The 16,157-nt window shown below is 47.7% G+C and overlaps 1 protein-coding gene across 1 annotated transcript in view; it reads left to right on the plus strand.

The window, feature by feature from the left end:
* Positions 1–15,263, plus strand: part of PAX5 (paired box 5) — a 126,511-nt gene extending 111,248 nt beyond the window's left edge. Inside the window, exons 9-10 of the mRNA XM_061364622.1 lie at positions 6,122–6,208; positions 14,096–15,263. Of these exons, the coding sequence (XP_061220606.1) occupies positions 6,122–6,208; positions 14,096–14,172 (164 nt within the window). The 3' untranslated portion in view covers positions 14,173–15,263. The remainder of the gene's footprint in view (positions 1–6,121; positions 6,209–14,095) is intronic.
* The last annotated feature ends 894 nt before the right edge of the window (positions 15,264–16,157 follow it).

Genomic DNA, 16,157 nt, shown 5'->3' on the forward strand with positions numbered 1-16,157 from the left:
ACATGCCAGATTACCGCTGGTCCACCCAAAGTGAGCCCTGGGGTTTCTAGTCTCTCATCTTAAATGCAGCTGATATTTACATAGATAGTTACAGATAAGAGCAGTATAAATCACTGATCCTATTGTTTGCTGATGAATGTTAGAACTGGGAGAAATTCCAATGTTTAATCAAAACAAAAAACGACAATAAAATTTACTTGGGACTTCAAAGATACAGTTTGCTTTCCAGTTAAGATTTTTTGAAATATTATTTATTAGCCTGTGTGATCTCAATCTGAAAACTTACCAGCTTTCTGAATTTGAAAGAGAAAGAAAAAAAAAAATTACTTGGAAAAAATCTGACTTAAAAAAACCCAAAAACTCACAACAAATCCAGGGCTTTTTTTACTGAAGGATTTTGTGAAAATTGTCACAGATTTGTGCAAGTATGTTAGTGATGTGAAGCTACATTTTTGCATGAAAGGGAATTTTAACTGAAAGGTGTTTCCCAGCTCCCTTGTACATGAGGAAAACTTGTAAGTAGTGAATTTTGTGAGCCAGTTTTGTGAGGCTGCAGACCTCTTCCTCTCTCACCCTGAGACACTATGATGGCATGGTGTGGAGAAGCAGATTTGCTTTACCGAGGGAAAAATTGTTCTCTGCAAGAGAGACCAGATCATTTTCCTTCTTTTCTAAGGTCTCACACAGTTGTTTGTTCCTCTGACTTTAAGTGGAGTCAGCTGTGCAGGGCTGCTGGATTATGAAGCAGTCTTGGGCAGTGTTGGCATACGGTGACTTTTGTGTCATAGATTTCAAGGGTGCATTTGGATAGCTGCTATTTCACGGTGTTGGTCGGTGATGAGCAGACTGCTTGGGTGTGTTCGTGTGGCTGTGTGCAGCATTTAGCCCTGCTCCCCATGCAGTCAAGCATATCTTAGCTACCAAGGTAATGATTATTATTGGAATTCACTGAAGAAATTTATGATCCATATGATTACTTTTATGAAAGAAAATAATAGAAAACAAGTAAGTCATGAGAATGTGAATGTTAAAAATTTACAATAAGGTCTTCTGCCCCAAGGGAAAGGTAGGGACACCTATATTCTCTGTTGGGATGTCAGGCTGGAGGGGGAGAGGGGTTCATCTGCAGGAGCCCAACTTGAGGACAAATACAGCAGATTGTTCTTAAACTTACCCAGGACCCCAACAAGGAATGGGCAAGGTGTAGCTGTTTGTGGCCAGACTCTGATATTTGTCCCGCAGCCATTCATTCTTTCACCTTATACAGCTGCATTTATTGAACACCATTTTACTGTTTCAGTTTAATTTTCTGCCAAATGGAAAGGCTAAATAAGACACTGTCCTACACCTGGAGCTTGGATTGCAAAAAGACCTCATTAATTGGGACTGGTGACCAACACTGTGATGAGTCTGGGGAGGGACACCACAGCCACAGGGTTGTGGTTGCTCTCCCCATCTGCCTGCTGGTATTTGCTGGAAGCTGTTGTGTGGTGGTCACTGGGAGGAAGGCGTGTTGTATCACTTGCACGTGATATCATTGTACAGATGTACACTGTACAATAGTACCGTATGTTGTACATCATACTGTTTCCTGCAGCCATCATATGGATAAAACTGCTCAGCTCCATGGTCCTGAGGGCTTCACCCCATCCCAATTGCATGTGCAAAATCCTGAGAAAATGCAGCAAAGATTGTCTGAACATGGGTCTGCCTTCACATAGCTTGCTCTGGTTGAGCTGTACAGGATCTGAAGCTTCTGATTCATGGGTTTTCTGAGACTCTGGACACCAAAGCAATACATGAACTTGGAAGTGACATATAAAACTTTGCTGAGTACTGGTTCAGATTTTGTTTTTCAGTCCAAAGGTACCAGGTGAGTAACAAGTATGTTCCATGTTTGAGTGGGCTGCTGGTTTCTGCTGGTGTTAAGTGCCAAATATGCTTAAGAAGACAGGGCTAAAGACACGTACCTTAGTGCTGTGCTACCTAATAGGACTGCAGTGGGTGCTCTCCATGGCAAGCAGTGGTAGTGCAGTGACAGTAGTCAGGCTCTCTCCATACTAGGAGGTTTCCACACCTTCACTGGACATGGCCTGTGTCAAAGCTGTCCCTGCTTTGAGCACCTGCCCCATCCTTCTGCCTTTCAGTGGGGGAGGAAGATTCCAACACTCTCCAGCCCCAGTCCAGCACCAGTGCATATAGGTGCCAGCATCTTCTTCAAGAGGCAGTTCACTAAAGCCATGGCAGTTTGAAATACACCGTGAAATCTCTTTCTTCATTTCTTGGTTCTTGAGATTTTTAAGCTCATGTTTTTCAGTTTCTCTGCACGTCACAATGGAAATTTGCAGGGAGCTTACCTTAAAACCAAGCAGACTGGTAAACATGAGTTGATAATCCCTGGAGAAGATGCTGCAGAGTGGACAATGCCATGCTGCAGCAGAGTACCCATGACCACTATAAATGGTTTTGCAGCCACCCTTGGGGCTCACCCCATAAGCATGGGGGCTGTACCACTGTCTCGGGGATCATTCGTCTCCCCACCCCTTGGGAGTGAAGGAAGGGTCTGACCCTTTTGGGGCTGTAACCACCTAAAGCACTGTGGCAGTGTGGAGTTAGGTCCGAGCAAGATGTGGGCTGGCTCTGGCAGAAGTGCTTGGTTTGGTGTGTTTGTGTCTCAGTGAATGATTATAAGGACCAGGCTTAACATTTCACATGAAGGAGGGATGTGTCCCACTGCTACCCTTTCCTTCTGGTGTGGGCAGGCACCATGCACGTGTGTGTGTCCCTGGATAGCTGATTCATTGTGTTTTTGTATGGGGCGAGGGTGAGCTATGAGGCACTGCTGTCAGTAAGTGTAGCTGATGGACCTTGGAATACCTGATGGAAATTATGAGGCATGAACATTCATTCATCTAGCTTAGTTTCACATACGGTTGTACCATCTGACTGCCCAAGTGCTGCAATAGTAGTCGCAGGGCTTGAGACACTTCTCCTTTTCCCCTCCCCTCCCTTGTATTTCTTTTCTCATTTCCCTGCTCACCCCCCCCCCCCCCCCTTCTTTCTCACTCTTTTTTTCCCCTGGAAGGCTGATGGATATGCAGAGTATGTTAAGAAGCAAGCGATACTGTCACCGAGCTGATGGTGCTCAGTGACTCCTCAAGCTCCTGGCTGGTCTGTACTGCAGGAGCTTGACACCCTGACCACTGAGGCATAAAAAACAGAGAATTGGAAGACTCAGCCTGACAGGCACCAGAGCATCCCCCAGAGAGGGTCCACCATGTGTGTCTGTATGTGAGTGTGGGGAGGAGGGCAGTGGGGATGGTGGGGGAGGAGATCAAGGCAGGAGAGGATGAAACAATGAAATGTCATCCCGTTCCCACCCGCAGCCCTGCTGCAGCACTGATAGAAACAGCTACCTCCTTCTCAGTGGTGTGCATAGTGTCAGCACAGGATAGTCTGGATCTGTGCAACCTTGGGTGAATGGAGAGAGGAGCAGCAGGTGCAAAGGGGAGGGGGAATGATGGGGCAGCAGAAATGAGGGTTGTCCTGTCCTCGATGGGTATGTGTGTACTCTCCCTTGGGGTGCAGGCATGTGCAGCTCGCCATAAGCTTTGTTTGAAGCCTGGGGTGCTTCTGTTGCACAGAGATGCTGGACAGACTTCTCTACACACCATGTGCAAGCAGTCTACAGAGCGAACTGGGCTCTGTCCTGCTGTCCTGACTGCCCTTTCCCTCTGCCTGTGCACTGTGCATCTCCAGGAGTGGATGTGGCAGAGGCTTGCTCCCATCAGTGTTCATGTGTCATGTTGGTCAGGCAGCACAAATGTTCTGTGCAGCTAAAACAGGAGTAGATTTCTGCACTTGTCCCTGCTGTATAGAAAGGAAGAAATGAAACCAGCGGGGAAAGGGGTATGCAAGTTCCTCCCCATACAAGAGACACCCACAGGATGAAGGGATTTGTGTGATGCACACATAACAGAGGAACTGGCTATTACCTTTTAAGAACTGAGAAAAGGTTGTGTCACTCACCCATGAAGTTACCAGCCAGTTTGCTGCTCAAGTGCCTTACAGTCTTGGGCAAACAGTTGTTTGCTGGAAACTGAGGGGCTTTGGGAATGAGGCAAGCAGGGAGGGCTCTGACTGAGCAGGAAGCCTCAGGTGTGGCAGTAAGGAAGCAGAAGAAGGGACCAGAGAGGAGCTGCTGTGTCCTGCACAAGGCAGCTTGCTCCCTCACCGGTGGAAGGCAATGGAGATGCCTTTGCCAGCAGCCCTGGAACATCAGGTGGCTCCATGGCACCCATTCTGACTTTGCTGTCTCACTCTTTTAGGGTGAACACTGTAACAGAGGTAACCTGCAGATGCTAAAGTCATCTATCATCCATAAGTACAGGAAGTAGAAAGGAAATGTAGATATAATGTACTTCACTGGGAAGAAAGTTTTGGAGGCCCATTTTCTGTGGCTTATGGTGAATTAGTGCCATTCCTGAGAGGCAGTAATGGATCTACTCTGAGCTTGTGGTGAAATGTGGTCAACAAAGTAAGGCATGCTGAGCATGCTGCACTTGCTCCTGCTGGCTTCAAACCTTGTCTCACTGCCCTGGACTATCCATGGATGCTGGTCAGGATGGAGAGAGCCAGTTGAGCATGGTGGGTGCAGTCCTATGGGTCTGAAGAGCTATGAGAAACAGGGAAAGATGTTAGTAGAGACCCTCTGGGGTAGAACAGTGATGGGCAGCTCTTGTTGTCGGCACATTCAGCGTATCTACTGGCATCCTTTGGTGCAGGCTGAGAGGCAGCTTGTTTTTTACCAAAGCAGCATCATGTGGAGATCAAGCTACCCTGGATCTGACCCTCTATTTTGACACCAACCTGTGCTACTTCTGTATTGGCAGAAAATACCTTTGCAGGTGGCTGCGGTGGCTGCCAGTGCTGCATGGGTATCGCAGTCCACCATGCTGCTGAGCTGAGAGCTCCCCCTGACAGGCAGCACAACTCCACCAGTCACCAGAGCATCATCCCATCTCCCCTGGGTCAGCAACTAGCCTAAACTGTGTCCTGAACTGAAGAGACCACTCACGGCCCTGGGGATCCCGACATGGTCCCAAAGGAAGGTATGGGGGTCTTAGCAGGCCTGTGTGCTGAGCCTGGGGAACTGGAGATGTAGTACCACGCATCTGCCACTCAGCTGGGGTGAAGGCAGCCCCTGGGAAGCAAGCATCTTCCATTGCACCCTGGCAGTCCTCTCCTCTTGCCTGCTCTTTCTCCTGCTGTGCTGTGTTATGAGTGCATGTATTTGTGTATGGGAGAGTGAGCAGAAGAGGAAGAAAGGAGGAGAGCAGAAAACTGTCATTTGTGGAAAGTTTCCTAACAAATCAGCAACACTTGGCATTTGCATGGTGGTGGAGCTGGGTCCCCTGCCCAGGGTCAGAGCCTCGAGGTGCAAGGCTCTGTCGTGGAGAGTTTGCAGCTGAAGTATGAAACAGAAGTGATGTGAAGGAGAACAGACAAATGTGGGGAGCAGGAGCTGGTGAGGAGAGAAATAGCTGGAACTCTCTGAGACAACTGTGCCTTTGTCTGGAGGGTTTCAAACTCTGAAACTCATGCAAGGATTCCTCTCCTTGGGCTGCAGTGATGCATAGATGTCTGGGACCAAGACCATTCTCCTGGAGAGCCTGGAAGACTACCAAGTATCTAGAGGATTATCTGGTTTATCATCTCTCAGCAGCAGGGAGTCTGTCTGAGCACTCCTGTCTTTGTGTTGTGTTTCTGACTCCAAGTGCTATAGGGCTGTAGAGGCAGGGGCCAGCCCTGTCAGTGTGCCCCAGGGTCCTTTCCAGCTCTCCTCCCTGTCTTGCTCCTGAAGCATGCATTACTTGAGAAAATCCCACCAGCTCAGCAGGCCTGGGCTACAGCACAAGAAGGGTGTGCAAAAGATGGCTGTACCCATTTATTTAATAGTTCTCCCACTTATATTGTCCTTCCTGAAAGAGGGTGGCCAGGAGTACCTTTATTAAAGCTGTCACTGGAGTGCAGCATGCAGTGCAGGGTTCCTTTCCCCCACTACAGTAACTGTGGTCTAAAATCAAATCATCTTTTGTTTGTCTTTTTCTCTTTAACTTAGGGAGTGAGTTTTCTGGGAGCCCATACAGCCACCCACAGTATTCAACATACAATGACTCCTGGAGGTTTCCCAACCCCGGACTCCTGGGTAAGTGCCGTTCCTGCCTTGGGGGCTCTGTGCAAGCTGTAACTCATTTGCAACCTGGCAGTGATTGTCCACCAATAAGGTGGGCAGGATGTGTGTCCTGACATGGTCCTGAGTCTCCACTCTCAGCTTTCATGCGGGAATGCTAGTCTCCAGGGAAGCACAAATACTCTTGGTTCCTTTTGCCAGCAAGAAGCCCTGCCCAAACTTCTTGTCTTCCTGCTTTTGCTGTGTAAAATCCTTTCTGAGGCACAGGGTGTTGCAGGAAGACAGGATCTCCATTATCTTGAGGATAAGGTATCCTGTTCAAACAGAATATGGGGTGCCAGGTGTTTACAGCTGAATGTGAGCCTCATTGCTCCCCACACTGTTGTTTCTTGCATGTTGGAGCACTTTGCATTTCTCCCTTACTTGGCGCTGTGTTTGCTCCCCAGTTGTGTGTTTGCCCGATCTGTCCCTCCTCTGCCAGGGACCGCTGTGCCTGCGCAGCCTCACTGGCACCAGCACGGTCCCTACAAGCAGAGGGAGGCAGGAGCCCCGTGGTGCATGCAAGGATCATAGCCCTCATGTGGAAGATAAACATAATCCATTTTACACCACTGTCAAATGCTGGCCCACTTTGACCTTATATATGTGTAGCATGCAGTAATTAGAATTTTTCCCTGCATAATTTGCATGGATGAGGTAAGTAAAATACCAATTAATTGTCATCTCTCAACACAGGAGTAGCATGCCTTGGAGATTTCCAGATTTATGGATGACAGGGCTGTTATATGTGACCTCCAGCAGCGAAATAATTTTGAATTTTCGCCATACTTTTTTCATCCAGTTTCTTTGTTTTAAGTAATTGAGTCCCCATGTAATTGAACTACCCAGGTTTTGTTCATCATGGTTCTTGTCCTTAAACAAATCCTTGGGGAGTAATAGACAGCCTCTGCCTCTCATGCCATGGTGCTGGTATAATGCTGCTATTTGCTGTGCCACATTTAAGGGTTTGTTAGCACTTCCATCATAAATCAGCAGATAGATCTCCAGCTAATATGGATGGGCATAGCTGCACAAAGCCAGAGGAGTCCCTGTGCTTAAATGCGCAGTTTCCATGGCCACAGCCGGCAGCGCCTGCGGGATTTTGGCTTGGCTGTGTGGGGAAGATGCTTTAGCCAGGGGGAAGAGAACACACTGTGCTTTCTTCATTTCTGATTTTGCAACTCCTTTGGAAGCTGCCTAAGCAACACTCTGCTTCATCGGCAGGCCTGGGAAGCCAGTCTTTGGATAGCTTTTTAGATTTTGCTTGCAAACCACTAAAGAAACTGGAATGATATGAAAAATAGATGAAAACCCAGGCCCAACCCTGCCCATGGGGAGAGGGCTTTTGTTGAAGCTCCTGAGCTGCAGACCATGCTCCTGCCTGTGGGTGCACATTTCCACAGGGAAGGATATGCTCCCTGAAGCTGTACCAGAGCCAACCAGCCTGGGACATCCTGTTGCTCCTGGAGCAGTGTCTTGGACACAGTGCGATGGCCAGGATGCAGGTCAGGGTACAACTCCATGGTGCCCTGAAGCCGGTGAAGACAAGTCAGGAGAAGACTGTAAAACAGAGGTTGATCAGGAGCCAGCCACCTGCTAACAGAAGGTCTTTTACCTGTTTAATTCCCTTTATTCCCTATTTTTCCTCTGGTTTTAACCCCTTTCCTGTTCTTCTTGGATGATACATTCTGGGGGCAAATGCCTTCTCACCTTCCACTGTGTGAAAGGCACGCGATATGAGCACAGCTGAAAGGGTGGCATTCTCCCACAGGCAAGGCTGGTATCTCAGGCTGGTGAGGGTTTCCACAGCAGTATTTACTCGGCAGCATGCTGTGAATGTGTATTTAAATGAGACAAGGGCAAAAAGATTTGGATGCTACCATTTGCCTTCAGAAACTGCAGCTTTATTGAAATTGAAATGTTTCATAGGATAATGACAACAATGCTAGCATTTTTTGCTAGTGGGTGTTGTTAAAGTGTATAATCTTGGCTTCCTTGTTTTTATCCTCTTCAAAATACTTTGTTCTGGTATTTTCAAAATCTTACATTTCAATAAACACAGACTCTGTTACTGCGCAGGTAACACTGTATTGCTTTGTGTGTGAAATGACAAGCTGATCTGGAGTTACTAGACTGGAAGTTTTGATGCATTGAACAGGAAAAGAAATGGGTATTTTTGTTCTGCAGCAAGTCCTAAGGATGAACTAACTGTTGCAGTTCAGTGTGGTCACAAAATTGGGAGTGCTGGAGTTCATGGAAGAGAAATCCCTTTGTCTGACCACTGATAGTTTTGTAATAGATGTTCTGCTCTGTTCCCGTCATTGCTGGGCTGGTTGAGAGCTGGTGTAGCCTATGCCTCCCTGTGCTGCTTGAATTGCACCATGGGCATCCCGTAAGAGCTGGGCAGTGAGGTCTTGGTGGGCAGAACCTTGGAATTCCATTTCATTTTAAGCCTGTCAAAAGCAAAATGGTGATGAGTTTGGAAAGTCCACATCATACTCCACAGGGCATCGCAAAGGTCTGTGACCCGCCACCTCGGTGGGGAAGTGCAATCTGCTTGATCATGGTACACAGTGGTGGGGGGGCAAAGCTTCTCAGCTAGTGCTTCAAGAGACACTGCATTGTCTCGAGTATAGATGTAAGAGTGCGCTTGTCCCATCGTGTGGCCTTAAACTGCAGGTGGGACACATCTCTTGTGCCCTGCAGAGATCCTGCTTATCCATAGCTCTGCCTTTGACCCAGGAGCTTAATCCTGCACTTCCTTCTCCCTGGGTGCCCACTAATCCCATTCAGAGCAAGTAGGAGTCTGTAGCAGAGCCTCAAAAACCTGTTCCAAGTATCCTTGCACACCCAGAAAGCACAGTGTGACAAGGCTGAGCACCTGCAGTGGAGAGGAGGTTAATTTATACTATATCCAGGATGCTTCCACTCTTCTCAGGAGTATACGTGAGTATGTTTAATAATTCGCTCCTGAGAGCAAGCTCTGTCAGTATCAGCCTTAAAGCACAAACCTTGACAAAATTAATCAGGACTGGTACATGGACTGACAGAGTTTGTTTTACTAAGTTCTGCTCCCTTCACTGAGATGAAAGTGTAATACTGTAAGCACTTAACAGTGCCTATATTCAATTAATTCCCTGTACTGGCAAGGAAGAATTGCAGCACAGCAATCACACGAGGCTGAGACCTGTGAAAGAGGAGCTAAAATTGGAGATGCCACAATTTGCAAGTGTCAGGAAGAAAGGATACTTGGGTAAAAAAAAGGGGTTTTGAGGGAATAAAAAGAAAGTAACAGATGAGAAAGGTGAAAAAGCTTTGTTCCTTAGTCCCCAGTCTTTGTCCCATGAGTGCGCAGCAGCTGTGAGAGGCACGAGACAGTGTCTCCACAGGACCATGCTCTTGGTGTGGAATTGATGGGGAGTGACTGCCAGGTCCCAGCAGAGCACTAACTGCCCTCTGTTGCCCATGCCTGGCTCTGCCCTTGCTGTGATGCTTCCCAATGCTTTGCCCCAGTCGGAACACCTGCATCTGCCCCAACTGGCATGGGAGCTGATGCAAATGGGTGGCAGTGCTCCCTCCTCTCTGGGACAGTCCTAGATGCTGTGCCCTGCAGCTCCTGTGGAAGGTGAGACAATGAAGCTGTAGTCCTCCGGAGCGGGCAGCAGAAGCTGGGCAGAATTACAGAATCATAGAATGGTTTGGATAGGAAGGGACCTTAAAGCTCATTCAATTCCAACCCCTGCAACAGGCAGGAACACCTTCCACTAGACCACGTTGCTCCAAGCCCTGTCCAGCCTGGCCTTGAACACTGCCAGGGATGGGGCAGCCACAGCTTCTCTGGCCAACCTGTGCCAGGGCCTCAGCACCCTCACAGGGAAGAACTTCTTCCCAAGAGCTCCTCTCAGTCTCCCCTCTGTCAGATTAAAGCCTGTCCTGTCCCTACAGGCCCCTGTAAAAGTCCTTCTCCAGCTTTTTTGTGGGCCCCTTTAAGCACTGGAGCTGCTCTAAGGTCTTCCTGGAGCCTTCTCCTCTCCAGGCTGAACAAGAAATTGAACAAGAAGAACAAGAAGTCTGCTGGAGGTCTGCCATGTCTTCCTGCTCTCCTGTTTGTTTTTTCAGCCCCGGTGGCTACCACACACAGCTCTGTAGCAGGGGCCCGACAGCCTCAGTGCCACTAACTGCAGCTGGACTGAGGACAGACCCCAAGTTTCCAACGGGGGTGTGCTGGGAAAAGGACACACACCCTGTCTCCTTGTGTGTCATCTGGTTAGGTGGCTGCAGCTGATGTCCTCATCTCAAAGCCAGAAGAGGTGGACAAAAGGGGTCTTTTTCCTTTTTTTATATTTTCTTTCCCACTGTGAAAGACCTTCAAGTGGTACAGTACAGGAATGCACATGGAGGTGCATGCACAAGTGCATGGGAAGTAAGCTCACGTGCACATGGGACTTAGTCCATCACTGGCACATGCCATCAGTCAGCTCAACACATGCCCACTAAGAGCAGGTAACAGATGAAGAAGAACAATTTTGTGATGGCTTGTTGTAATAACTTCTTTATCATTTTTGCTTGTTGCATTCAATTTGATGCTGCTCATGGTGCGTTTCTTATCCCTGCATGCTGACTGAGAGGGTTTGCCTGTGCCATCAGAGTGCCAGCATGGCATTGTGCAAGGGCAGAGCGCGAAGCTGGTCTATTAGGGTTAGGTTCAGCTTTCTGTGGAAAGATGAGAGAACAAGTAGGCACCAGAAATGACCTTGTCAAGAAACAAATTGATGGTAGTGTGAATTAGAAAGGAAAAATGACAGAAAGACAAATCAGGCCTGTTCTGGATGGGGGCATAGTGACAGGAAGAGTGAATGCTTTGTGATGTGATGTTTTCATTTTTCACTTTAAATACAAGCTTTTGTGATTTTACTGCTGAAAGGCAAACTGGAAAAATCAAATTTGAGAGATGTGGAAAACCTTTGGAAAACATGAGAGAAATGCTGAGCTTTGGCACTGAGTCAGAACAGCAGTGGAGGAAGAGGGAGAGGGAAAGCCTAACCCCCAAAAGATCCCTTTTACCACAAAACCTTAGCAACTGCTGCATTTGGCTCTGGTGGGACCCACGTGTTGCACTGCATCAGGCTGTAAATTTTGGTGCCACTGGATCCCTTCCCTGGATTTTCTACCCCTCTGCCTAAGATGAGCTGCTATGGCCTGTGCCAGTGCTGGTATGGACTGGTATGAGTGTCTCTCTCTGCTCCCCACCAACATCTTCATGCTGCGGCGGGTGAGGACAGCTAATCTTTTATGGGCCTGCAAGGTGTTACACCCCAAAGTACTGTCTGCTCTGCAGTGCAAAATGATTCCTAAGGACTCACATGCAGCAGGAGTGGATGTTAAGGGGCATGAAGTGACAAACTGGGCTCCCCAGAACATACAGCCCCAAGTTCTGATGCAGAAGCCATGTTCCTGTAGCCAAACCCCCTAATTTCTGACCCACCCAGGTTGCAGCAGCAGGGTATTACATGCAGGTAGGACTCTGATCATGAGAAGGAAGTTTGTTCTCCATGGCTGTGCCAAGGAATGCATTGCACATGGGTGTGCCTAGGAGTGCGACAGCACATGTTGACTAAGCATTGTTTTTCAGGTGCACTGGGCTTGTGCTCGCTTGGAAATGAGCTGTAGGATACTGGAGATGAAGCCTGAGCTGATTTCTTGAAATGGCGCTCAGGACAAAAGCAACTTAGAAGCAGCAGGTGGGCTTGCCTGCACGATGGATCCTAGTGGGTCCACAGCAGCGAGGCAGGGTGGAAGAGCCCATCCTTTCAGGAGATGTTTCAGGGCTGTCTCCTTGGGATGTTCTCTAAGGCATCATGGCTTTATTTCACCAGCCCTGGAAACTGCTCCAGGCAGCTGGCTTGGGGGGAAGGTGAAGAAAGCCCTACATGTTGCAGTTACACCATCACTCTGAGCCAGTGTTTAAAAGTAAATGCCCATGGGCTTCCTCTTGGAGACTGGATGTGTGATTTTCACTCTGTTGCTTGGGCTTTCGAACCAGCAGCCCTCGAGTAATCACTCAGGTAGTTTGGGGATGAACAGCAAAGCCTTCATTTGGAGTCTGTGTGTGAGGAGGGATGGCCAGGAGGTTCTTCAGCCTCCCACACACAGGCTCCTTCACTCTGGAGAGCAGGCAACAGGTGACACGGGACATGCCGCCTGGGTTCTTCCTGCTCCAGAGTCTGTGCCAGGGCCATGGTGGTGGAACAGCCAGGACACTGTCACACTCAGCCAGCGGCCAGGTGCAGGGCAGCCATTGCACTGGCCAGAACAGGGTTTGTTATAGTCTGAGATGGGAAGCAAATGGCTGAAAATGCACCTTTAGCTGCACTGCCACCCATGATTTGCTGAGGGGCCCACATGCCCTACTGAGGTCTAATGGCATCACCTTCTCCTGGAGAGGCCAGCTCCTCTGCCTCCACGGAGTTGCAGAAATTACCTCCTCTGTGTTAAATCACGTCCCTGGCTGGGAAAACCTTCAACCATGTCTGTCATACTGCTGTTCCAAGTAAGATGAAGGCAGGGAGGTCAGGATGGCCGGTGGCTCTTGGATGAGCTCATTTGTGAAACCAGACCCTACAGCCCGGTCTTTCCCAGAGCTGTTCCTTGTGCTGGCTCCTTGTTGCTCACCCAAACATGTCTGGGGGTGTCAGACTCACATGTCGAAGTGCAGGTCTTTCCAGGGGGCTTCTTCCATGCTTTGCATCTCACGCATGTGAGATTGCTGGTGACTTGGAGACCTGACTGGTAGCACCTTCCAAAATTTTTTTACATGACTCTTTCCTCCCACTGAATCAGTTCATTTCCTTGCAATTGCACTTTGAAGGTTTTTAGTAGCTGATGTTATCTGGACAGATAGGTATCTCTCCATGTACATTTGAAGTCAAAGATTCTTCTTCAAGCAAATGGTCCAAGTCCTTTGGTGATCACCCAATCTACTCGCACGTAGCCCTGCATGACAGAAAAGGGTCACTGATATTTTTCAGGCCTCTTTTTAGTAAATGAGTCCTTCACCATTTACCAATCTGTGAAGCTTTAAGCTTAGCCCATATAGTTCATTCAAATGTGTAACACATGTATTCAATGAAGAAACAGTACAAATTTGATCAGTTTGAGGTTTAAGTGTCCATTTAAACAGCTGTGATCTGGAGCATCAGATACTTCACTAGATGAAGCCTTATTCACTGGAGGTAGTTTGTGAACCACTTTCTGAGCTCAGATTCATTACTGACTGAAAGTCACCAATATTTTCTAAAGACAATTTCAGCTCAGCAAATGTACTGGATGCTGAAGGGCTTTCCCTGGCCAGGCAGAAGTTGGTGCAATAGGGTGATCCCAAAGCAGATCTAGTAGCACAAGCTCCAAGGTCACTGTCAAAGCTGAGCAGAATCTGGGGGGCTATTCCCTGACAGAAGTAGTTTGAGAAAAAGGGGAATTACTGTTGAGTCCAGTGAAATGTGTTGAATGTTTTGGGTTTCAACCTCCTACTTCTTCCAAAAGGAGGGGGAGAAAATGAGAGAAGTGTGAGTGTGGTGATGTGTTTTGGCTGTATTTTTTTGTCCTTCCGTTCTGAAAAATTCACTCTTTTGGTGAAGTGAATGAAAGTAACGTTTTGAGTGGAGGAATAAAGCAGGTATGCTAAAGCAATGGTAGCGCTGTTATCATGCACAATGCACCAATGTGATTTTTATACTAATTACCTGGCCCTTATTGCTGTGGGTCTGAACTCAGGCTGGAGAGCTCTCTGCCACCTGTGTCAGAATGCTGAAAGCTGGCACTTTTCCACTTTTGTCTTCTTTACGGTCGTCTTGTCTCTTCCAGGCTCCCCGTACTACTACAGTGCTGCAGCCCGTGGGGCAGCCCCGCCAGCAGCTGCTGCAGCCTATGACCGCCACTGATGCCAAGCCTGGGGCACCAGTACTGACTGCATGCACCACCCGGGACCACCACGATGACCACCTTGCTGCAGCTGGCTGCAGCTGTGCCAGCCATGCTGCAAAGGAAGGAGAAAGTACCTAGTAGGCACATGCTAATTGAAATTTTGCTCTTTAAAATTGGTGAACTGATCATTGTTACATTACTTAAGATGATCATGTTGTCTGGGTCTCAAATCAAACAAAGAAATGTGAGGAAGTGGTTCTCCTGACACCCTGTGTGATCAGAAACATGCAGTGGCTTCATGTCTTTTGCAGCTGGATGGCTACTGCTTTCATCGCCTGTGGTTGCCACGGCTGTATCTGGGGATAAGGAAGAGGTGTGAGCAGATCCCTTTGGGGATGCTTCCTCTTGCTGCACACTGAAACCGGCTGTGAGACTCAAGGCAATTTTATTTTATTTTTCTCTTTTTTTTTTTTACTTGCTTGCAAAGAAAAAGACCGGTCAGCTCAATTTTACACAAGCACCACTGTAAATACCTGCTTGTTTGTATTACTATAAGAATGGCTTAAGCATAAGCAGCAACATTGTACAAATATGAACCCCAAACACATCTGAAAATGTGTTTTGAAAATGGTGCACTGATTCAAAGAATTCAGTAAGCTTTAAGCAACTTTGAACCAGGTTAACACTCATGGTGGCTGTATTTTGGGCCAATGTTATTTCAGTATACAGCATCCTATCTGATAGTTGTATGTGATCATGCTGTATGCTGGTATCAAATACATGGGCAACTGAAAGACCTGAGCAGTGTTGTGACACTTTACTGTTTAATATTTATTTATGTTTATTTGTCATCATAACAAGCACTGAAACAAATTCATTGCTGGTTTTCCGTAAAGTGGCATCCAAGAAGGAATTCCTGAGTAATAGTTGACACCTTATGTACAACTCAACAGGTTGTGTGCTAAAACCCAGTTATGAATGCCCTGAGAGGAAGGGGAAGTAATACCATAGTAATGATTTTTATTAAATGGATATACCGAGTGTGGCACATCAAGCACAGGAGCAACCATACATGATTTTGGAGGCAAACTGGAGGGAAGGGTGCTCCTTTGGGAGTCTGTGCATTTCAGTGAAGGCATTTCAAATTCAAGCTGCCCTACTCCAGGCGTGCGCCAAGGGGAAATTTTACGCTATTAATTCCATGTTTCTTCCCTCCACCTCGGAGTTGGACCACTAAATGTGACATGGCCTTCAATGTGTGGCTTCCTGGGACTAATGAAGAGAGAAGAGCAGCCACAAACGACCCACTGAGGAGCTGCACCAATCACTACCACTTTATGGAGCCAGGAGAACTGCTGATTTTCTCCCTGCAGCATCCCCGTGCCCCAGGCTGAGGGGCAGCCAATCTCAGTCTGGATGTATGGATGACAGGCATGACCTCATCCCCTCCTCCTGAGGGCAGTGGAGAAACTCTGTCTCCTGTGGGTCCTGTGGGTGCTTGCCTGTGTGTGCCCCAAGGCTGAAGAAGGATTGTTGGTGTTGAACCTGAAATGCTTTCTTCTGGATGAACATTGTAGTATGAATACTTGCTTCTGGCAGTGCAAGCATTTCTCTGGAATGGTAGCTCCTGAGTTAACACTCTTCTCTCTCCTCCCTCTCCACCTTATGGTTTGTGCTGCATGCCTGCTGTCCTTAGTGGCCAATGACCTGTTGAGAATCTCCCTTTCCAACTCCAGTGGCATCTCTCACACCATGGAAGTGCAGCCATCTCTTCCAATTTTCCAGGGCAGGTGTGTTTAGATCCTCAGAAGCCATGGGACACCCAGGTCCCACTGGCTCAGTGACATGTCAGTAAGATGTTCACAGAGCCCATCAGGAATTTTGGCCAGAGTTCTTCAAACTGTGCCCCTAACTGAGAAGTAAGTTTTGTAATAAGCTTACCAGTGAGAAAAGTTCTGATTTTAACCTTTCAGCAATTAATAGCTGATACATACCTAGTTTT

Source organism: Neopsephotus bourkii, unplaced genomic scaffold (genome assembly GCF_033783945.1).
Source record: "Neopsephotus bourkii isolate Nb327-2 ecotype Australia unplaced genomic scaffold, CSIRO-AGI_Nbou_v1 NB_1244, whole genome shotgun sequence".
NCBI classification, from domain to species: Eukaryota; Metazoa; Chordata; class Aves; order Psittaciformes; family Psittacidae; genus Neopsephotus; species Neopsephotus bourkii.